This window comes from Brassica napus, chromosome C8 (genome assembly GCF_020379485.1).
Source record: "Brassica napus cultivar Da-Ae chromosome C8, Da-Ae, whole genome shotgun sequence".
NCBI classification, from domain to species: domain Eukaryota; kingdom Viridiplantae; phylum Streptophyta; class Magnoliopsida; order Brassicales; family Brassicaceae; genus Brassica; species Brassica napus.
The window spans coordinates 34804362-34829614 of NC_063451.1; the positions used below are offsets into that span (position 1 = coordinate 34804362).

At 33.8% G+C, this 25253-nt stretch overlaps 3 protein-coding genes across 3 annotated transcripts; all 3 read left to right on the forward strand.

Moving 5' to 3' along the window:
- Window positions 1-12186: 12186 nt before the first annotated feature.
- LOC111209007 lies at window positions 12187-16684 on the forward strand. Its single transcript, XM_022708717.1, has 3 exons — window positions 12187-12574; window positions 12961-15044; window positions 15146-16684. Exons 1-3 carry the CDS (start codon window positions 12187-12189, stop codon window positions 16682-16684), a joined length of 4011 nt encoding a protein of 1336 aa, XP_022564438.1.
- Window positions 16685-20031: 3347 nt separating this feature from the next.
- Window positions 20032-21790, forward strand: LOC106399908 (GATA transcription factor 18). Its single transcript, XM_013840353.3, has 2 exons — window positions 20032-20837; window positions 21224-21790. Exons 1-2 carry the CDS (start codon window positions 20328-20330, stop codon window positions 21584-21586), a joined length of 873 nt encoding a protein of 290 aa, XP_013695807.1. The 5' UTR covers window positions 20032-20327; the 3' UTR covers window positions 21587-21790.
- A 1242-nt stretch (window positions 21791-23032) lies between these two features.
- On the forward strand, window positions 23033-24307 carry LOC106397417 (DNA-3-methyladenine glycosylase 1). The gene is made up of 2 exons (XM_013837998.3): window positions 23033-23877; window positions 23990-24307. Exons 1-2 carry the CDS (start codon window positions 23096-23098, stop codon window positions 24006-24008), a joined length of 801 nt encoding a protein of 266 aa, XP_013693452.1. The 5' UTR covers window positions 23033-23095; the 3' UTR covers window positions 24009-24307.
- Window positions 24308-25253: the final 946 nt, after the last annotated feature.

Genomic DNA, 25253 nt, shown 5'->3' on the forward strand with positions numbered 1-25253 from the left:
AACTATCTATTTTAATACTTGTCTTTTTTAGTTAAATTAATGAGTTTTCCTTAATCAAATTTAAATTTAATGTCATTAAATGAACCTATTTATTTTAATGTTTGTCTTTTCCAGTTAAATTAATGAGTTTTCCTTAATGAAATTTAAACTTAATGTCATTAAATGAACCTAAAAATACATTATATTTAACGTAGCTTGTTACGGACGAGTACGGCCCAATAATGAACTTGAATTTTATTTTCACGAAAACGTGAATCACTTAACTTATGTAATATTTAAAATATATTAACTACAATATAACAAATGCATATAATCTACCTATGCTTTAGTTTGAAATGATCATGCTCAAGTTTTATATAGTCAGCTTACATCATGCATCGATCGATCGATATACAATAGTCAAACCACCTATAGTTTCTGTTTTATTTATAGGATGTATCAACCAACCAATCATCCCACTGATTTTCTAAGCTTTATAAAAAAATAAATCAATAAATACAAACTCAAAATCTAATATCTTCTATTAATCAAAACATAATATCTTCAATGTCGTATCTTTAATGTATCTATTAAATATACAAACTGTAACCATAATTACACTAATTATAAGAATAGATTTGATTCCAACCAATTGATCTATTACTTCGGTAATTGATTTGCTTGCAGAAGAGGAAACAATAAATTTAAAATTTATAAGAATACAAAGATATACAGATTCCAACCAATTGCCTATATTTGCGTATGATTTTCGCATAATAAGCTTCAAATTGAACATTGAAAAAAATTGAGAGAATTTTTTAATCTTTTACCGATACAGAACTTAAACAAAACGAAGAGTTAAAGGTAATTTTTTTTTGTTATATTTCCCGGAAAAAAACGGTTACAATATGGGCTTTCATAATATGGCCTTTTAACATATTAATGTTATGGACATTTAATAATTATCTTGACGAAAAACAAAGACTATAAATAATTTATTATTAACAAAATTATGAAATTATTTACAATTTGATGACTAATTCATCACCCTTTTTTATATGTTAAATTTTTCATAGAAGTTTAAAAATTATTTTATTTTCCTTAGACATGTATAACTAATTTATAATCTTTTATGCCGTACTAAGTCATGATATAATATTTTTTCATATTTTACATTAATAACCTTTGTTTTTATATATCGTCTATAATTCTTTAATTACGTCTATTTGTTCAATTTTGTATATGATATCGAATATTCATCATAAATAGATGGTTTAAGATGCCAAAAAAATTATTTACTTAGTAAATATAATATATCAAATATTATAAATACATCATTTAGTTAAATAAATAACCAAAGACCAAAAACTCATATCCGCGCATGCAGGATAGTCGTGGAATTAAATTGCATGCTGTCTTTGAATAAGATTTAAAAATAAAACGGCTAGAAACGTGTCGATTGGGTAAGGAAAGTAGAAGAGAGTCGTAGTATAGGGGGGCTATGTATAGGAAGTAGTACGACTACGCCGAACGGCGTGCATTGTTAAAAGAGTCAAAACGAAATTCGATGGGAGAAGCGAAGAAGTTCTGAAGATTCGAAAAATGGTTTGAAGTGCCAATTCATATCAATAATATCATTCTGCCTTTTGAAAATTCTTATGATCCATCTCTGCATTTTTCCCAGTGACGGACAGGTTTTTGACCTTTTATACTCATTGGATATATGTGTTTGTATCTTATCTATACTATTTAATATTCCTAATTTCATAATATAAATCGTTTTTTTTTTGTTTTACAAATAAATTACTTTTCCATTTCATTTAAAACAGATTATGAAACATAAGAATGCAAATAAATACAATAGCTTTATGTAATTACAAGGTTTAACAAATAATGATAAAATGATTTAGTGCGAGTCATCTGTGGTATGTCAGATATACAGCTCATTAGCGCGCATAAATTGTGTTTAATAACTTTTAGGACATGTTTTCCTTGTTAACTATTTCTTCTACGTATTTGAAAATGTTTTTTTATAACATAAGCTTAAGGCCAATGATGGAAAAACGACCGTTTCATACTCAACATATTGCAATATTGCAATATGTTCAATTCAAACCCGACTTATATAGTCGTGCTAAAACATATTTGAACTTTCAAAAAATTCAAATAACATACCTTATGTTTATTTTCTTGGTCAAATCATACCTCGGTCGCCACATCATCTGTCACATCATCTAATTTTGCTGAATTGGATGATACGTTAGATAATTTTAGAAAGGAAGATGCCACATGTACATTTAAAAAAAAACAAAATAGTCGTTTTATAAAATATTTTTTTAGAAAATGTAAATTTTAGAAAATTTTATTATTTAGTGAAATTAACAAAAATAATTAAATAATTAAATGTTTTTCTTATATAAGAGATAGATTTGTAAATGTTTCGATCATATCACAATACCGTCCTTATAAGAGTTATATATGTGTTGTAATTATTCAAATTCATTGCTAGTATTGCAGTCGTGTTACTCTCGATTAATTATGGTTGTGTTTATTTAAAAAAAATATGATATGTTAATCTAAATTCTTTAAATGTAAATAACATATTCATAATTAATTATAAGTATGGTATTATGATATGATCGAAACATTTACGGATATATTTATCATATAAGATTAAAATTTAATTATTTAATTAATTTTTGTTAGTTTTACTAAATGATAAAAGTTTATAAATTTTACATTTTCTAAAAAAATATTTTTATAAAATGATTATTTTGGTTTTTAAAAAAGAATGTACACGTGGCATTTTCGTCAACAAAATTAGCTGACGTAGCATCTAGATCAGCAAAAATAGATCATGTGTCAGCTGATGTGGCGACTAGGGTATGATTTGGCCAAAAAAATAAACATTAGGTATGCTATTTGAAATTTTTGAAAGTTCAGGTATGTTTTAGCATGATCATATAAATCGAGTATAAATTTAACATATCGCGATATGTTGGGTATGAAATGACCGCTTTCCCGATAAATATATCCATAAATGTTTCTATCATATCATAATATCGTACTTATAAGAGTTATATATGTTGTAATGTATCAAATTCAATACTACTGTTGTATTGTGTTACTCATATTTACATTTAAACAATTTAGATTAACATATCATAAATATTTTAAATAAACACAACCATAATCAATTATGAATATGTTATTTACATTTAAAGAATTTAGATTAACATATCATAATTTTTTTTAAATAAACACAACCATAATTAATCGAGAGGAACACGGCTGCAATACTAGCATTGAATTTGAATAATTACAACACATATATAACTCTTATAAGGACGGTATTGTGATATGATCGAAACATTTACAAATCTATCTCTTATATAAGATTAAAATTTAATTTTTTAATTATTTTTGTTAATTTCACTAAATAATAAAAATTTCTAAAATTTACATTTTCTAAAAATTTTTTTTTTATAAAACGACTATTTTGCTTATTTTTAAAATGTACATGTGACATCTTCGTCACCAAAATTAGCTGACGTAGCATCCAAGTCAGCAAAATTAGCTGACGTAACATCCAAGTCAGCAAAATTTGATGATGTGGCAGTTGATGTGGCGACCAAAGTATGATTTGGCTAAGAAAATAAACATTAGGTATGTTATTTGAATTTTTTGAAAGTTCAGATATGTTTTAACACGGACATATAAATCGGGTATGAATTGAACATATTGCAACATGTTAGGTATGAAATAGACGTTTTACCGTGGTACGTCAGATATACAGCTCATTAGGGCGCATAAATTGTGTTTAATAAGTTTTAGGACATGTTTTCCTTGTTAACTATTTCTTCTACGTATTTGAAAATGTTTTTTTATAACATAAGCTTAAGGCCAATGACCAAATTTTACTATATGTGGGCTGGGGGACTATATATTTCTAAGTAGTAATCAGTTTGTTGAATCGAATTCTTGGTTTTTTTAAGCTGTTGCTTCTATCTTGCTTTGGCAGGGCACTTTGGATATCTAAAGTAGTTACAAGATTATATTTTCGACGATTGTCCGAACTAAGATGGAATGTCTCTCTTTTTGCTCTAGTGTGTCTCCCTCTTTATGCTCTAAAGCTATTGAGCTACAAGAACAAGAAAAAAGTTGAAAAAACTGTGTTGTGTCGAAGACAAAAGAATAATAAGTGGAAGATTCAAAGTGGAGTTATCGTTAGGACCAAAAATATAGTATATATTTTAAAAAGACAAACTTGTTGGGTAAAGATGATACAACAAATCCAACATACGTTTGTGTCCTAGAAGAATTGGTCAAGCTAGCAAAGATGTACCATGGACCAAAGTGACTACCTTTGATCATATTTATATATTCATATCTTATGTTTTGTATCATGATTGATACCTCTCCCAATCTTGGGGCATTCCTCTTGTTGGTCCAACAATTTTCCTTTTCCACTTTTGCAATCTTCACATACATTGGACCATTCCTACATTTGTTTCTATTGCTTTTCTTTTGCCTCTGCCACTTTCATCTCATTTGATGTATGCGGTTGATTCATCGCCATTACCCATAAACGAATAAATTGTTACAGAATTATATCCGTCATACATCCCTAAGATTTTTAGATATACTAATAATTTATCAAAGCTTATATATGCATAAGATAATCTGAAAAAAATGTATAAGATAATTTGTGGTATTAACTTAAAAATCAAAGGAAAAATATACTACGCCTATGTTCCAGTCAACCATACCACTTTGACTAAATACAAAAGTATGAATTATACTAAGAGCATGATTAATGATGGTACTTAGGGTGATATTCTTAGTTTTTTTATTTAAAAGTTAAAAGACGGTTTCTTATATTTCGCTAAAAATCTCATCCTAAGAACCCATGTTACCCATGTTCTAAGAATTTTAAACATGAGATCCTTAAGAAATGTGAAGAGACGCTTTGGAGGCGACAACATGAAGATACATGAGCCGTAGACAAAAAAAATGGTCTAAACTAGGCATGGACGTTCGGTACCCGTTGGCATTCGGATCGGGTTTTTCAGATTTTCGGATTTTCGGATTTACGCTTCTAGGTCCCATACTAAAATTTTATTAGTACGGATCGGGTTCGGATAATAACACTTCGGATTCGGTTCAAAATTGTATTGCATCATAAAACCCAAAAAGTAATCATATATCGTACGGATTCGGGTTATATCGGTTCGGTTCGGATATAACCAAAGTAAAAAACAAATTTTTTGAAGTAAAACATAAATAAAAACATCTAAATTAAATAAAAATTAATCTATCACATATAAAATTGATAAAATAACAATAAAATATTAAATCAAGCATTAAAACAAACATCATTTGTAAACAATATGTATTGACTTATAGAGAGTAGACTTTTTATTTCAATGAGCAAATCATAAAATACTTATTTATAACTAATTGTGTACTTAAAGCATTTATTAGAATTTTAATAGTTATTATTATATATAATATTACCACAAATATTAAATTTAATAATTGGAATACTTATATATATTTCAAAATATTTATATTGACTATTAATTTCAAATTTTTTGAGTTACCCGTTCGATTTCGGTTAATAACACTTCGGGTTCGGATATTTTTTGTACCACCCTACAAGATCCGTTCGGATATTTTTTACGTTTCGGGTCGGATAACGGGTCGGGTTTTTCGGTTCGGGTTCGGTTCGGATTTCAGATTCCGGATTTTATGCCCAGGCCTAGTCTAAACATAGGACAGCTGAAACTGAACTGTTATACTTTTATATACTACATAAAACATAGTTAACCGTTTAACGAAAAAAAAAATCACGGGGTATTTGGAAGCGACATCCTTTTTTGTTAGGTAACAGAAGCGACATGCTAAATTGCAATTCTTTGGAAAAAAAAATTAGATGAGAAATATAACAAAGTACACTAGTTTTGCCATAGTATAATAATTTAGTCTACAATTTTCTTCCTCCAAAAAACCTTATATTTTGTATACAACTATATTTATATCTACCTATAGACAATAGTATTCACATTACTTTTAATGTATATTATGAAAGCAGAAATCATTCTTAGTTAGCAACCCCTGTAATGATTTTTCATTTTTAAGAACACACACCATACAAACAGAATTTTCAAACAAAAATAAAAGAGAACGCAGAATCCATCAAAAGGGCAGAGAGAAGAAACATTCCAGTCGTGTTTTGTAACTTTTGAGGAACAACTCATAAACCAACACATACTATATTATATTAAAATAAACTAAACATTAGTTTAAATTAGTTATTTACTAAGTTATCATTTGGTTACTTTACATGCATGCATGCATGCGGAAACTAAATCTAGCTACATGTGTCCACGTGGCACTCTGATTAACGACAAAATGGGTTAATTCAACTAATTCACTCGTCTGCACCAAAAATACGATCTCTCTCCCTCGCTTTATGTTTTCTTGGAACTGGCGAAAACATTTTTGGAACTTTGTGGGTCCTGCCGAATCCACCGAATACATGGTCATCATCATTTGCATTTTGCATCATCATCAAACACCAAGTAGTTTTACTGCTCTCGTAGCGGACTACGAACAGTCTTTTTCATTTGTTCTTTGTTTTTTTTTTTTTCTGATAATCAGAAGGTACTAAGAGCATCTCCAACCCTACTCCAAAACCCACTCCAAACTCCATTTTGCAGTAAAATCATCTCCAATCCCACTCCAAAACCCACTTCAAAATGGAGTAATAGATATGATTACTCCAAATATGGAGTAAACCAACTCATTACTCCAAAATGGAGTTGAACTTTTTTATGTATAAAAAGGTCCTATATTTCTAAATATTTTCGTTTTCAATAGAATATTATTATAAATAAATATATAAATATTATTTTACTATATATATTATAAAAATTAGTGTTAATATTTCTTAATTATATAAATATCCATCTAATGAACTATTTTATGCAACAAAATATATATAGTATAAAACATAAAATACCATACATATAAAAAATAAAAGATAAGCACCATACAAAAGATATATAATATAAAACATACAAGATCATACATATGAAAATGAACTATTTTACAAATAGTATAAATGAAAGGTGATATTACTAATTTTTTAATAAACATAAAACATAATATATATTTAAAATATTCTATTTTGGAGTAGGAAATGGAGTAATACATTGGAGCAAAACTCAACTACATTTTGGAGTTACTCTATTTTGAAGTAGAAAATGGAGTAATACATTGGAGATGGTCTAATCCTCTTGAACAAGACGCAGTCTTTGGTAATACGCTGAAGGGGCACAAACCCGTCATCTCAACAGGAAAATTAGAAAACTCGAGTTTCAAGTTTCTACAAACCACTAACCCAACCCAGCGTTAATATTTAAAACTCTTTGTTAACAATTTTGTGAATATGTATATACTAAAATGTAAATTCAAATTAAATCTGAGTAAGGTATTTTTTTTGTTCAAACATATTGATATACTAAAATTAGCTTTTTAAGATTGTAATTTTATCTAATTTTCATTGCGGATTAGAGTTAAACAAGTTAATGATTCTCTGAACTCTCGTTTTTAGTTTTATTAGAGCATCTCTAATAGAAACTCTATAACTTCAAATATAAAATTTTTTTGCTCTCCAGAAAAGAACTTCAAAACTCTAAATTTGAAGTTTCATTTTTTTATTTGCATCTTAATTCTTATAATTAATTATACATCATATTTATAATATTTTAAAATAAGAATTAGACAACAAGAATATTACAAAAAGAACTTAACAATTTTTTTTAAGAAAAATACATGAAGACATAATTATTACACAAATTTAAATATTACAGCGACACTAATAATCGAGTAAATTTGCTCCGAAAGTTTTAAAATATTGTCCAAACAAATTATGTGTGACCGAAAATGGAGCATTAAGAAAATAATTTTATGTAATAATGTAGTATTTTGTTTGTATATTAATATTTAATTATGTATTTCTATTTATAATTTTATAATTTAGTGTAAAATTTTATTAATTAATATTACTATAATATTTTTATATATGTACTAGTTATTTATAAAAGTTTTATGGATTTATATTAATTATGACAAATATAAGCACCATAGTGTAAATTACAAATAATTTTGAAGTTAAATTTGAAGTTTTGCTTTTGGAAAATAACACCTTGAAACTTCAAATATAGAGTTTTGCAAACTCTATAATAAAGAATATTTTTGGAGATGCTCTTAGGGCATGACAACGGTAAAAGACTCAAATTGAGTATCTAAGAGCATCTTCAACTCCACTACCCCAAAATTGAAAAAATGGAGTGGGAAATGGAACGATGAAAAAATAAATAAAAACATTAAATGCTTTGATTTTTTTTTTATCGCTCTATTTTCCACTCTATTTTTTCAATTTTGAAGTAAAATATAGATAAATTATTATTATTTGTTCACTTTATTAACTGATTAAAAATTAATTTTAAAAGAAAAGAATTTGTAACCAATAGAAAGAACACAAGTTAAGATTTAAGAAAATGAAGTTCTAATCGGTTTTAAAAACTTATAAGAAGAGATACATTTGTTTAGTGTCGTCATTTTTTTATAGTATAATAATGAGTAGACACTCTTCATCATCTCTCTGTTGGGGATGGTCTTACAAGCTTGTTTGAATTTTCATTATTAGTTAAGATCCATGTTCGAAAACGCGCCCGTCTGGCCGAGAACTCGCTCGATTAAAGGGTCATCGGAAGGTCACCATGGCGTAGAGGTGAAATCGGTGGGTTTAGGCGGCGAATTGAAAACTCACGCAAAAGATCAAAATTTTGGGTGCTAAATTATAATTTATGTTATAGATCTATCATATTCGTATAAAACCTACTAGAATCGCTTGCAAAATCTCTAAAATAATGAAAAATTTGAAAAAGGGGACATTGAAGCTCTGTAAATCGCAGAAACAAAGGTTGAAGATAAGGGTAAAATTGTCATTTCGTATTCATTAAACGAAAATCGTAAAAAATGAGTGTAAATGAGCTTACACTGGTTCAAACCCACGTGCTTTAAACTGTAAATAGGAAAACAGATCACTAGACCACGTGATCTTGTTGGTACATCCTCACATATTTATTCTATATACGTACGATATAATTAAAATATATAAAAACTAGGTTCTGCGTATACTCTGTTTAATCCCTGATTGTTTGCTAACTCGCTAGGCCCGAGATCACCGTCCGACTAACGCCTAGCATAGTTCGGAACATGGGTTAAGACTGATAAGAACAAAGATATTTTTATAAATATTTACAATTGTGAAAATTTTAAAATGATTGCTGGAAAGTTAATATTGTGAACAAATAAGAATGTAAATAATTAGTAAATTAAATTTCCTTATCAAGCAAATCCCGGTGTATAATTACGAAAATCTGATCTCGTGCCTTCAATTTAACTAGACCATGATCCGCGCGTCAGCGCGGATATGAATTTTCAGTTTTTAATTATTTATTTTATTAAATGATGTATTTGTAATATTCGTTCATATTATATTCATTAAGTAAATATTTTTTTTTGCATCTAAAACTATCTATTTTTTTATGAATGTGTGATATCATATAAAAAATATAAAAAATGAGTATAGAGTTAATTAGATAATTTTAGAAACAAAAATTTTTCTTTCGTGTGCGATATCATATAAATAATGATCCGCCCAGTTAACAAAAATCATGATTATTTTATATGTAATTTTTTTTTATTTTGACCATTTCCTTAAAACTATATTAAATTTTACATATTTTAATTAGAATATTTTTCATATCTTTACCTTTTTATTTGAAATGTAACTCAATATTTTTTTTAACAATTATAACAAAATATTTAAAAAATATTTTTAGAATTTGTTTGAAAAATATGAAAATTACATTTTAAATTAAAATTATCCTAAAATATGATAAGTTTTGATGTAAACGAAAACTCAAATTATGTCAAAAATAATGATATTCATTGATAATAACAATTTTAATTGATTATTTAAAAAAAAATACATTTACAAAAATATTGTTTGAAATAAAATTCATTTATCTTTCAAATAAATAAAAATATTATAATTAAATAATAAAAAAATTAAAAAAACCATAAATTTAGCAAATGACACTGAGTTATATTATGCTAAAATTTTCTTTCTAACAATTTATCAAATGACAAATGAGTTATGAGCAAATAATACCATATAATTTTTAAAAACATAGTCATTCTTAAATATTTTTTGAATAAATAATTATTTTTAAATTTAATCAACTGAAAATAATATCCGTACAATTGTGTGAGTCAAATTTTAGTTTTATTGATGCATTTTATATATTATAGTGTTGCATGTTTTAGGTAACATTTTAATGATGCACGTTTTTAAAAATCTCTATTATTAAAATTATGCACGTAAGGATAACTCATGAGTTTTTTTGGTTGATTAAATGACATTATGTCCAAATTAATTTAAGGATATTTCATTAAGAGAACTGAAAAAGACAAACAATAAAATACGAAGTTTAAATTCATTTAAGCATATTTCATTAATGTAACTGAAAACACAAGTAATAAATTAGGTAGTTTTATTCGTTTTAGAATATTTTATAAATGCAACTGAAAAAGACAAGAAAAAAATGTTTAATTAATAAAGTAAGAATATTTTCAAATGGGTATTTATTTTTTAATAATATAGATTATACGTAGTTTATTTATGGGCATTAGCGAAGTGCTTGGTTTATTCGTATCACTACATAACAAGGCGCCTGCAAGCCCGTGAGTTCAAAAACTGGTGGTAGGATGGGAGCGTATTGGTCACGGCTTGTTGGGTCGTGTGAGATATAAGTAGCTTTGCATGTAGTGGCGAAACGTAACGCTTTGTGTCTCGGGGTTATCACAGTTTTACGTTTCGAGTTTTACAAAATTACTATAAATATAGACTACGTACAATAATTAGAGATTTTAAACTGTATAAATATTAACGTTCGACAGAGCATCTTTTGGAAAGTGGTCGTATAGTCGAACTAAGTTTCAGCAATCTCAAGACGATCTGATTTTTGCCCTTTTATTTTAAAATTATTGTTTTCAAATGTTTTTTTCTAAATGTTCGAATATGATAACTGCGCAACAACAGGATAGCTTACCAATAAATAAGTTCGTCTTTTGATCACAATTGTTGCGCCTCCTTTTTTTGTTTAATATAGGTACTGCGGATCAAAATTCAAATTAATTTAGAGAATATATAATATGGAGCAACTGGTCTGATATATTTCCACTTAAGTGTTCATCCATAAACGGTCATCGGATTTGAAATTGTAAAGGGATAACTCGAAGCAAAGCCTCCTAAATTGGTCTAAATTTGTGTATTTAATCAGACATAGTATGTGTAATTTGTTCAGCTATAAGACTTTCACCATTTCAAGCTGTACATGTTTTACATCTGATTCCTTACATGTTCAATTTTTTGGATTTTTTTCAGCATACATATTATTCTTTCATATCATGAGATCAAAGTTTTAACGTTTAGAGATTCAAACCGCTCCTAGGGGAGCATCCAACTATTCGAGATCACATCTCCAAAGCTATCACAAGTCTTCCTCTCAAAATACCAGGATCTCAAACTCTGGAAGAGATAACAGATCAGAGCCTGAAAGAAGACACAAATCTTATGAAAGGAGGGCTGAACCGTACAAGGGATACAATCCTCCATCTACAGAGAGAACAATCACTGCAAGGGGGTCCCCTAGAGACAGACCTAGATATGAGCACCGAAAAAGAGAAGAAAGCACTAACACTTACCAATCCAGAGAGTACAGACGCTACGAACAGACAGAGAGCCGTCGGGGGCATCAACTGCCACAAACCTCTAGGTCCTTATGGGTGGAAAAGCCGACCCAAAGAGACTATAACCCCCAACTCTTGGAGAAAACTGAGTCTTCGAGACCTAGCGGACCAACCCTCCAAAACAATAGGGTCCCTTCTCGCTCAATAGACATGCCTGAGGAAGCTATAAGTCAAGCAAGAGATGAAATCAGAGGATATATGGTTCAATACACAAACTGTTAGGACCCTACTGAAAGTGCAGCGCGAAAGGAGAGACTCCGACAGGCGGAGGAGCAGGGGGAAATCGAAGAAGCCGCATACAGACTTGCCAGAAGCAACATGGTTCCCAATGGCTTGCAAATTACGGAACCATTTCCTGAAGTCTCGCCAGCACGTACTCCTATCGCGCAAAGATTGGGACCTATAAGTGAATCTCAATCTGCATTTGATCGTCTGGGCCCTAGAGGATCACCTCAAGACCAGGACCCTCTACCTCAATCCGCCCAACAGCATCAGAAGAGGAGAGTGGGAAAACCTCACCTGAGAAGAACCACACCTCTCTCTTTAACCATGATCAATGCGGGGCTGAGAAAGAGAAAGGTACTGAAAGCTGCAAAAATTTCAAAAACAATCCCTCGAAATGAGGAGAACATCATAAGGAATATCCCTCCTAGAGAGGGGAACAAAGGCAAAAATAAGTCAAAGAGGCCTCACGGAAATGGTACAGGTCCCTCAAGCAGACCTACACACTCTGGACCGTCGAATGCTAGGCCCTCAAGAAGAGCAGCAGGGGGGGATTTTCAAAATCCGCCTTGTCCTCTTCCTTAAAAGTGGTGGTTTGGAACTGCCAAGGGATGGGGAACCCTTGGACAGTTCAGAGATGGCGAGAGATCTGTAAACAATATGACCCAGACATCATCTTTCTCTCAGAAACAAAAAATCCCCACCGTGTGGTCTCAAAAAAACTTGAAAATTTGGGCTTCACTAACCTGAAGACTATACCACCACATGGAGTTGCAGGAGGAGGTCTCGCTTTACTATGGAAAGACTGGCTTGATCTAAAAATTGTCTCCTCTTGTAATAGCTATTTTGATACAAAAATCATATATGAAGGAAGCTCTTCTTACGTGACCTTTGTGTATGGTAATACTGATAAAAGAAGAAGAAAACAGACATGGAATTTCCTCACCTCCTTGGCGCTTATTAGAGACTCAGCATGGCTTGTAACGGGAGACTTCAATGATATTACAGGCAACCACGAGAAGGAGGGGGGACCTGAAAGAACTGAAGCTTCCTTCACTGATTTTCGAGAATTCCTATCAGAAGGTGATCTCTACGACCTACAACATAGTGGGGAATGTCTATCATGGAAGGGAAAACGAGGGACACATGAAGTAAAGTGCAGATTGGACAGATCCCTAGCCAACAGTGCAGGGGCAGAGACTTACCCCTCAGGTCGTTGCGAATATCTACGCTTTGAAAGCTCTGATCATAGACCCGTCATCACTTACTTAGAACCCCTGCGGATGAAAAAGAAGGGCATCTTCAGATATGATCGCAGTCTAAACAAGAACCTGGAAGTTAGGAAAATTGTAGAAGAAGCTTGGGCCCATAATAGCAGTCTCAAAGTCAAACAGAAGATAGACAAATGTAGAGCTGCTATAATCAAATGGGCAAAACAGCAGAGAGAGGAAAATAGAGCCCACCTGGATCAACTAAAACAGCGAATTGAGGAACAAACTATTTCCTTGCACCCAGACCTCGAGCTCTTGGAGTCTTTGAAGAAAGACCTACTCAAAGCTTACATAACAGAGGAGAATTACTGGAAACAACGAATTAGACAAATTTGGCTGCATCTTGGAGACAAGAACACCGGATTTTTCCATGCTTCTACAAAAAAGAGAAAAGCCATTAACAAGTTTGCTATGATAGAGAATGAAGAGGGGGTGATCGTTTTCAAAGAAGAAGAAATAGCTGCTACTATCGAAAGATACTTCTGCAACTTGTTTACGCCAAATGTCTCCAGCCTAGAATATATGGAGGAAGTGATATCAAAGGCAATTAAACCTTGTGTTACCAACGAGCAGAATGAAAAGCTCAAGGCAATACCTTCAGCAGAGGAAATCAAAGAGGCGTTATTCTCTATCCACCCAGAGAAAGCCCCAGGGCCAGACGGCTTCTCGGCCTGCTTCTTTCAGTCAAATTGGGAAGTGGTGGGGAGAGATATAATCCTGGGGGTTCAGGATTTCTTTAAGTCCGGTAACATGCCGAGAACCATAAATGAAACCCATGTGAGACTAATCCCGAAGGGAACTGGAGCTAAGACCACAGCGGATTACAGGCACATTGCTTTGTGCAATGTCTACTACAAAACTATATCCAAGCTCCTCTCAAGGCGTCTCCAACCAATACTCCAAAAACTCATCTCGGAAACGCAATCTGCATTCGTTCCAAAACGAGCAATATCAGACAACGTTCTTATCACTCACGAGGTTCTCCACTACTTAAAGAACTCTAAAGCAGATAAGCAATTCTCTATGGCTATAAAGACTGATATGAGTAAAGCCTACGACAGGCTAGAGTGGGACTTCATACAAATGGTGCTGAGTAAATTGAACTTTCATCCTATGGTTATCAACTGGATTATACAATGTATAAGTACGGTGACCTATACTTTCATTATCAATGGAGCTACAAGAGGCTATGTGAAACCAGGGAGAGGAATAAGGCAGGGTGACCCGCTCTCGCCATACCTGTTCATCCTTTGCTCTGAAGTCCTGACGGGTCTATGCGCTGAGGCTCAATCCACTGGTCGCATGAAAGGAATCTCTATTGCATCAAACTGCCCCAGCCTCAATCATCTTCTATTTGCCGATGACACAATGTTTTTCTGCAAGGCAAATAAAAAGAATGCGGAAGCCTTAAAGACTCTCCTCGCAACATATGAATCAGTCTCAGGACAACTTATCAATAAGCAGAAGTCATCAATTTTCTTCTCCAAAAGAACAAACCCAAGTACTCGTGCACTGATGAAAGACGTGCTGGGAATTGAAAAGGAGGGAGGTGTGGGAAAATACCTAGGGCTTCCTGAGCACTTTGGTCGTAAGAAGAAGGATTTGTTTGCCTCTGTGGTGGACAGGATCCATCAAAGAGCAGTCAGCTGGTTTTCTAAATTTCTCTCAACGGCGGGTAAAATGGTTATGACAAAGAGTGTCCTAGCTCCAATGTCCTCCCACTCCATGTCTTGCTTTAAACTCCCGCAATCTGTCTGCGCTAACATCCAATCAACACTCACAAGATTCTGGTGGGACTCGGAACCTGGAAAGAAAAAGATTTCATGGGTAGCGTGGGACAAAATGGCAAAGCCGAAAAGCAAAGGGGGCTCGGGTTTAAGGATGTTACCACTTTCAATGACGCCCTCTTAGCAAAGATTGGCTGGCGTATCCTGAAGAACCCTACGTGTCTCATGGCTCGGTGCCTTCTGGGGAAATACTGCCAATCTGAAACCTTCCTAAAGTGTCAAGCACCTTCCTCCTCCTCACATGGCTGGAGAGGCGTACTCATGGGAAGAGACATTCTCAAGAACCAACTGGGATGGATGGTAGGATCGGGGGAAAGCATAGAGATATGGTCAGAGCCATGGCTCTCACATTGTGAACAAGTAAGACCGTTTGGGCCGGCTCCGGAACACCTCCAACATCTCAAAGTCTCTGACCTATTCCTCCCTGGAAGCACTGATTGGGATGTTGAGAAACTTGAACAGGTGCTCCCTTTCCACAAAGAACAAATTTTAAAGATCAGACCTAGTAGGTTAGGGAGATCTGATGAGTTAGTCTGGTTAAAGAACCCCTCTGGAGAATTTTCCACACGTTCTGGATACTTAGCTGCAACGGAAACAGAGGCCAACTCAACTCCTTCAACTCCTACAACGCCAGTGGATACAGTCAAGTGGCTCACGTCTGTATGGAACATCAAAACAACGAAAAAGATTAAGATCTTTCTATGGAAATCCCTACATGGAGCTCTACCAGTAGGAGAACAATTCGCTATCAGAAACATACCGATATCTACTCTCTGTAAGCGTTGCAATACAGAAGAATCAGTCGCGCACCTTCTTTTCCACTGCCCGTTTGCGGTACAAGTCTGGGAGTTGGCTCCACTTGCAGGCCATTTCAACCCACAAGACGCCGCTACGACCATTGAGGGTTGGGAAAAGGCTAGGATGTTACCCTCCCTCCCACCAGTGGGGATTGGACCTGGAACCCTTGCAGCCTGGATCGTTTGGTCCCTGTGGAAAGCAAGAAATTTGCTCCTGTTTGAAAAACGACTCCTAACTCCCAAAGAGACAATCTTGAAGGCGATTACAGAAGCGAAAGAATGGATAAGGGCGCAACCGTGCCCATCCCCAAAACCGATGATCCCGGTGATCAGAGTCGAACTAAATCCTAATACTGCTGGACTCATGTCTATCTACACCGATGCGGCATGGAATCCATCAACGGGTGAAGCAGGGCTTGGTTGGATCATTGATGATCGGATCTCGAAAACGCAGCACTCAGCGAGCCTGACTTCGGTCTCCTCGCCCCTCATGGCAGAAACCTTGGCAGTAATAACTGCCATAAACTTTGCCCTCTCTCACGGCCTCGATGCAGTCTCAATACTCTCTGACTCTCAAATCCTCATGAATACGATCAAGAAGAGGGAAAACAAGCTTGAGATCTTCGGTGTGCTTCGAGATATCTACTCTCTGCTTCCTTCATTTAAGTCAATCTTTTTTTCATTTATTAATCATACGGCTAATGTTTGGGCCGATAATGTTGCTAAACAAGTCCTATAGACTTTAAACATTATTTAATGAAAGTCTCAGGTTTTACAAAAAAAAAAAAAAAAGATATACCTTAATTATCCATCGAAACATATACAAGTACCCCGTACCATATCAGTATGACAGTATATCACTATAATTTTAGCTATAGAGGAAAATAATTTTATCATGTGTTATTACTATTAGGTGTAATGATTTAGGAGGTGGTGGGTCCAATAGCTTTTTCTTTGTTTCTTTTCAATAGTTCGAGATCAAATTTATGGGGAGTATTATTAGTTCTTTGACCTTTCCTTTTTAGAGAGTCCTTCTTTGACCCATCAAGATTCAAGAGTCGAATATCTCTCTTGCTAAGCTCAGTTAACATGAAAAATGAAAAATATAAAATATAGAATAAAAAGGAGATATATAATTCATACAAGTGTATGGATAGGCTTATTGGGCTGTTGCTTTGATGATTCTGGGAAGGTACTTCACTTGAATAGAGAGGATTCTTCCCTTTATCTTTTGGGTTATTCACAATCTAATCTATTAGCTTTTCTTTTCATGCAATATTTTTCTTGTTACTCTAAATATTCATCCAAATCTTCCTGGATATTCTCGTGTCATTATGATTCTAACTTCGTATTCTCTTTATTAAAATTCCCACAAGGAATTGGATTCTCATAGGATTTCGATACGTTACCAAACCATATCATGACCATGATTGTTGTTTTTTTTTTGTTTTGTTGTTGTTATGACGGAGCCACATTGTATGAGAAGGAGTCATTTGCCCCCAACAACTTTTTAAAATTCCATGTAAATTACTGAATAAATTAATACACCCCCATTGTTTTGATCAAATATACGTTTGATCCATTGACTAATTTTACTCGTGCCCCCAACAAAAAAATTATCTGCCTCCGCCCCTAAATTAACTTCTAACGAGACCACTGAATATTTTTCGCCAGACGTTATATTTCACTAAGATTATTGAAAATGTTTTATACATTGTGTTTTTTTTCTCAACTTTATGATATAATTTCATAGCATGTTTTATATGTATCTCGCTTTTTTAACAACTCCAATGTACTTTTCTTCTATACTTCAAAATAAAGTTTTGTTAATAATTTTATTGTATATTGCAAAACTGAGTAATGAATAAATATGAAATAACACTATTAGCTAGTTTTAGATTAATTTAAAATTTATTCTATTGTAAGTTTAAAATTATAATAAGATTAAAAATATTTTATCCTAAAATATACAGTAAAAATGGAACGAGCTTGAAAATCCTCTTAGAATGCAAGTTGGGCATTACACCCTCCAATATGGTGTCGGTTCTAACCATCTAGCTTATCCAAAAATTAAAACAAAATATTGTGATTCTCATTATATAGCTAATCCACCCAAATTAAATACCACTCTGATTATGTGGCCTTCACATGGTGTGACTGAATACTTTTCTATATGCCATCCTCCAGTGGTCAAGTAAAAGCCCCCCCCCCCCCCCCCCTGGTAATACTCACAACTATCAAAAGTTAATATTTTTTCTTTCAGATTTTAGTATTTTTCTTCTTAGTATTAGGCATTTGGAAGGTTTTTTATTTTTTTTTGTTTTATTTTTTTTGTCAGGTAAAAACTTTCATTGTCAAATATTCGCAAGACTAAAAATGATATTTGAAAACGTAGAATAATATATAATTGGATTATGTATTTATCTTTGAAAAACTTACATATAGGTAAGAAAATAATAGATACATCATTCCATCACCACTGCTGCCTATATATGCAACTGAAGCGCTTCTCCTACCATCTATCTGCAAATGTAACAATCGAGTGTCCACGATTTGAAGAAATGGAGGGTTTTAATTAATTAAAGCATAAACATAAACATACACATGTTCAGAAAAACAAAACAACCCCAATTAAATAAGGGAAGAAGACTAGTATTCGTTGACGACAAGAGTAGAGTAGACTCTAGCTATAGCTACAAGTTTTGAAGAAATCTAATAACCAAATCTCAGTCATTTTACTTACATCATCATGGATCATCATTAACCACATCAGGCTGAGCAGATATCGAACGTGTGACTGCGATGTGGAAGTAAAAGGACGAGGCAACGCGCGAGTTGGCAGGTGCGCGTGAGATTAGGGTTTTAGGGCAGAAATACGGAAAGAGACAGAGATTTATTTGGAAGAGAACAAATAAAAAATCAAAATTTGATCCTCGTGATCGGAGATTTTTTGCAGTGATGACTGTACTCTTCTTCATCTCCTCTCTCACCCCTTGTCACGTGGGCTAAATTTTGACCATCAACATCACGTCACTCTCTCCTTCTTCTACTTCTTCGAGTATTTTGCATGTTTGGTTTTACTCCACAAGAAGATAATTTCAAATCCTTTTCACAATTATGTAGATATAGGAAACATTCGTGTGTGAGTGACATAATCATTAGTACTTTTAAAAGTAATAATCAATTAACAAGAGTTTGTATGTATGATGTATGGTTGTCCAAAACTTGCATGTTTTTCAACCGATCCCACCATCTCATTTATTAATACTAAGATCTAACCAAAGTTTTTTTTGTCAAACAAATTTAGCCAAAGTTTATTCTGAAGATTTTGGAAGCCTCTAAATGAATGATTTCGATTTTCTACATAGTTTCGAGTTTTTCTTAATTACAAAACTATTTAACTTTCCCCTATAATTTTTTTTTCATAACTCATGAAACATCGAATAGAAGTTTACACTAATTCTCGTAGTTTGTGAAAGAGCCGTGTATTAGCGTTACTAAATTCGTTATTTTCAGGGTAAATCATCCAGACCATATAATACTATATTACCAATAAGTACATTTGTTTGTCTTTACATATTTTTATAATGTATGTCGTCATGTCATTTCTATACCTTGTCATCCTTTTTTTTGTAAAGGCTAATCACCTCCTTAAGGAATGTCTTTGTTATATTTATTCCGTTTCATAATAGATGGTGTTTTAGAAAATTTTTGTTGTTTCATAATAAATAATATTTTTATATTATTTTTAACATTATTGGAAACCGTATAGCCAATTAGATATTATAGTCATTTATGTAATTGGTTGAATGATTTTTAAATTGTATTTTTACAACTATCTTTTAGAAAAAATTTTTTTCTTAATATGTGTACATTGAGGTAAAACATCAAGTATTGTGAAACAGAATGACTACTAGAATTAGAAAAACATGAGCTAATTAACTCAAAATAAGTTTATTTGATTCAATTGATTATCGACATAGTCAGATACCGTAAGCATATATATGTTGTATAACAAGAAAATATATACAGTGATTAAATTTATTTTTTTACTTTGCTGTAAAACTTGATGTACTGGTACATCGTATTTTGTAATAAAAAAACATTTAAAAGCAAACTAACCCCATTTGATTAAATGATACTATAAATTAATATGTTCTTCGTAAAAAGCTGCGTCCCCACATATTCTATTGATTTTAAATATTCGTTTTACTAAAAACCTGCATATACACCTCTGATTCTATATATAGGTGTGAGACCCTCTTCTATTTTCTTCACTTCACTCCACTCCAACGTAAAAACCTGCTACTTCAATCTATCTCTTCAGAGTTTCTTTATCTTCTCTTAATTTACACTTGGGGTTTTCAAAGTTAGAGAGAGAGATGATGCAGACTCCCTACAATACTTCAATGCAGGGGCAGTATTGTCATTCTTGCGGAATGTTCCACCACCACAACCAAAGCTGCTGCTACAACAACAACAACTCCAACGCCGGCTCTTACTCAACGGTCTTTTCCATGCAAAACGGCGGCGTTTACGAGCCTAATGGCGAGGATTATTACTCTTCCTCCGTCGTTGACTGCACTCTCTCTCTTGGAACTCCTTCCACACGCCTTTGTGAGGAGGATGAGAAACGCAGACGCTCTACTCCTTCTGGTGCGTCTTCTTGCATCTCCAACTTCTGGGACTTGCTTCAAAACAAAAACAACAACAACTCCAAAATGACGCCTAGTAACGTCCCTTCTTACTCCATTGCTAATCCCATCAAGCAAGGACGCGGTTGCTCCGGTGGCAACGGCAGCGGCGGTGGCGAGTCTCTCCTTGCCAGACGCTGTGCTAACTGTGACACAACCTCAACTCCACTATGGAGAAATGGTCCTAGAGGCCCTAAGGTAACCTATTAATACGCAACAAAATGAATTTTCTTGTGGATAATCAACAAATAAAACAATGATTGCAAAAAAGTAGACATTTCACCTCTTTTTCTCTTTTTTTTTCCTACTTTTTTAACGGATTTTTACTGTGAATATAACTCTACTTATTGTATACATCATTGAATAGTGCTTTTGATGGTTAATGAGGTGATTACTTTTCATTGGACATGTTTTTGAAACTTTCAAATGCGACCTCTTATATAAATAAAAAGATTTTTGAACGAAGTTATTTCATCCTTAATGAAAAAAAAGAAATCCGATTCTCTATAAGCTTTATTTATTGAAAACGACATTAAATTGTGATATTGATGGCTAAATGATATGGATGGTTTTGGAATTTACAGTCCCTATGCAACGCATGCGGCATTCGTTTCAAAAAGGAAGAGAGAAGAACCACGGCGGCTTCAGTAAACGCCGTCGTCGGAGCTGCAACCGTAGCAGTTGATCATTACAGTCATCACAACGCCGGCTACAACAACTACAGTATTGCAACTGGTAACAACAATAATGTTACTTCGTGGGGTCATCACACGACTCAGAGGGCCCCGTGCAACTATCCGGCAAACGAGATTAGGTTCATGGATGATTACGGCGGCGCTGGAGCTAATAACTGTGATTCTGATGGTGGTCACGGCGGCATTCCGTTTCTTTCGTGGAGGCTTAATGTGGCGGATAGGGCAAGTCTTGTCCATGACTTCACCAGATAAAAAAAGGAAAGAGCAATTTACGTTAGATTTTAAAATTTCCATGTGGTTTTTATTATATTATGTCTAATTTTAAAATAGTAAGAAATGTTTGGAAAGAAAGATAGAAGTGACGATGTTAATGGTATTGAAAGCGACGGTCTAACTTATTGTTTATCCATAAAGTAGAGCTGTGATCAATTTTAAAATTTCGACTTTCTATTTTCATTTTCAGAATTTAAACCTCTTCCTCTATCTATGGGAAATTTCTCTGCCTTTAGCCTTTGAAATGAATAGTATGGTGAATGTGAATATCACACACAAAATACATGGATTGATGTAATCATGACTTTAGTAAGAAAAAAGAGTTTGTAGTTCAGAGAAAAACAAAGGCCAAAAATAAAGACATAGGATACAACTATTTTAATGTACTCCATAGTTTTGTGGTTGGAAGGATAAGTTTCAGTTCCAGCTGAGTCTCTGAATTTCACAACTGAGACTTTAATTATTATTGTGTGTTTTTAACTGATTAAAAACTAAATAAATAAAATTTTGGAGATTGAAATCTGATCGTCGAATAAGGAGATTAGATTCTGATCGTACCAATGTGGGTTTACTCATGTCTGTGGTACTGTTGTGTGTTCAGTATGGATCAGAGCATTGTAGTGATTTAATGAACTTATTGTTGTCGTATTATGCTCTATTTTCCTCTCTCCTCCTTCATATTTTGACCGTGGTTTTGTCTTTAATCAATTTACCTCATCTCGACCTTTTGTTCGTGTCAATATGCGCTCAACAGAATATTTTCATTTGTTTTTTATATTAGTTTCTACTGAACCGATTCTGCAGCACTGTTTGTACTAATCTACCAGCTTTTTAATCTACTGTGCACGATCACACAAAATCTCATTGTTATAATAATTATTTTGATATTTTGTATATACTATTAAACTTTCTTCAATATCTAAGTTTGATATCTTAACCATGTAGTGATATCCAAGACTAAGGTGAAACAAGGCGTAGTTTTATTGATGTTATTCAATTCTCGTCAATAACTAAGTTGCTATTGTTTAGGCAAATGAAGAGATAACCATGTCGTATGGCTGGCTAATTACAAAACCCAAAGTCAGAGTAGTAGTATAATATTGTCTCTCTATAGATTAGACTTTGGCCAAAGTACATTGTTAACAAAAAAAAAAAGATGATAATCTACCACATGTGCGAGATCACAAGCTTCAGAAAAATGTGGCGAAAATGAGTGTTATTAAGATTTGTATTAGGCTTTGCGCAAGGATATAAAAATCAGAGCCACTAATTAGCTCAATGGTACCGAGTATCGACGACCGTCAGTGTGTAATTCAGTCCACAACGTATTATAGGGCTATGTAGGGGCCGATTGGTAGTTATTGAGGCCCATTAAGAGCCCCAACAAAGAGTTTGATTGGGCTTAAGGCGAATGACTTCTCTCCGACAGTAAACTGCTAACGAGTTTGACGATCATCACAGGACCCACAGGCCAATCCTGTCGTCGCCATGTCTCTCCGTAAAACCCTAACCGCATTAAGCCGAGCTTCGTCGCCACCAGATTCCTCAATCTCCGCCGTCAATCTCGAAGCTGCAGAGCCCTCTCGTTCTTCAGAAATCACTTTCCGACCCCGTAAAATCCGGAAAGTTTCGTTAGATGATCTGAATCCGTCGCCGCCGACGATCACCGCGTCTCCACTATCCTCGAAGTCGACAGTTGATATCGCGCTCGGCCACCTCCTAATCTCCGACGAACTCCTCGGAGGAGTAATCTCGGCTCACAACACTCCCCCCGTGTTCGAATCAACCAGCACACCGTTCCTCTCCCTAGCGAGATCCATCCTCTACCAACAGCTCGCCACCAAAGCAGCCAAGTGCATCTACGATCGTTTCATCTCTCTATTCCCCGGCGGAGAATCAGGTGTCCTCCCTGAGTCCCTCATCTCAGTCTCCGCCGTTGATCTTCGTAGGATCGGCGTCTCCGGGAGAAAAGCGAGCTACCTCCACGACTTAGCCGGAAAATACAAAAGCGGCGAGCTTTCCGATGAGACGATTCTCGAAATGAGCGATGGAGAGCTGATCGACCGGTTAACTTCGGTTAAGGGAATTGGAGTGTGGACGGTTCACATGTTCATGATATTCTCGCTTCACAGGCCTGATGTGTTGCCTGTGGGGGATCTCGGCGTGAGGAAAGGCGTGAAGGATCTTTACGGTTTGAAAAACCTTCCTGGTCCGTTGCAGATGGAGCAGCTTTGTGAGAAGTGGAGGCCTTACCGGTCCGTTGGTTCATGGTATATGCCTTATGATTAGTAGCTTTTTCCTTTGGAATAGGTTCGGTTCTGTCAATCTTCCCTAATCCATGAACCTCGTTTTCAATTTTCTTGATGTTTCTTCTATATCTAGCATGATTGGTTGTAATTGATCTTGGGGATCATTACATAATACATACTCAAGACACACTTCTTCTTGGTCGGTCAGGACAGCTAATCTCTCACCTTGTGATGAAGAAGCTATTCCACGCCCATCAACCACTTGTTGTTGCATCTTCGCTTCTCTTCCAAGCTTCACTTGCTGGAAAATCTTGAGTTTCGTTTTCCTGTCTTTGCGCAATTTAGAGCACGTGAGAGGAAAATGCATTTGTGCTTTTAACACACTGTGGTGGTTGTAACTTGTGTACTACTGTAGAAATACATTATCAAAATTATCAAAACTAGTTTCATTTTGCTTGTGTTCATTGTAACACTATTGGACTTCGGCCAATGTCTCCAGTGACCCAATTAAATTAATCAGAAAGCTTGGATCTGACTGTGCCATGTCATATATGTTCAACAAGTTACTAAAGTCTAAAGATTTTGCGGAGTTTCTAATCTATATTGCAAATCTTTTTTTCATTCATTTCGATATATTTGGTATATAAGATGATTATCACAGCTGTGGGAAAACAAAGAATCTGAAAACAGGACGTGAGGCATGTGGAGATAAATAAAAAGTGCAGGTCTTTGTTTGTGCTTATGTGGACCAGCTTTTATTCCTTTTTCACTCAAACCCTTTCCACCAGAAAATTAATTTAACAAATCTTCTCTTTCAAGACTTAAGAATTGCCTCTGTTTAGTTATTGCTAAAGCTTGTCTAGTAACCCTAGTTACGTTGGTATGGGAAGTTGAAGCTGTATTAGATACAGCTAACCTCCATGCAAATCTAAGTCATATTTATTATAACATTAATTAGTTCGGATTGGGAAGTTTTGACGCCTGATAATTAAACAGAGATATTATGAGAGTGTATTTATACAAACAGTGGTCATATAATTGTTTTTATATCACTATTTTATGTTATATATCAGACTTTTTATACTATATGTAAATGTGAACTACTTAGGGGTGTTCAATCCGGATATCGGTTCGTTTTTTTTCGGTTCGGTTTTTTTCGGTTTTCGGTATTTCGGTAAGTAAAATATAACTACCACTCTAAATCCATATTTTCTTCGGTTCGGTTCGGTTTATATACCGTCGGTTTTCGGTTTATTCGGTTTTATACCAAAAAACATAATTATTTAGTTTGAGATCATATAAAATGAATTTTAGAGTCATATTGTCAACACAGTCATTTATTAAAAATATATTTCATGTTCAAATAAATGAACAAAAAAGTAAAAATGCTTCTACCA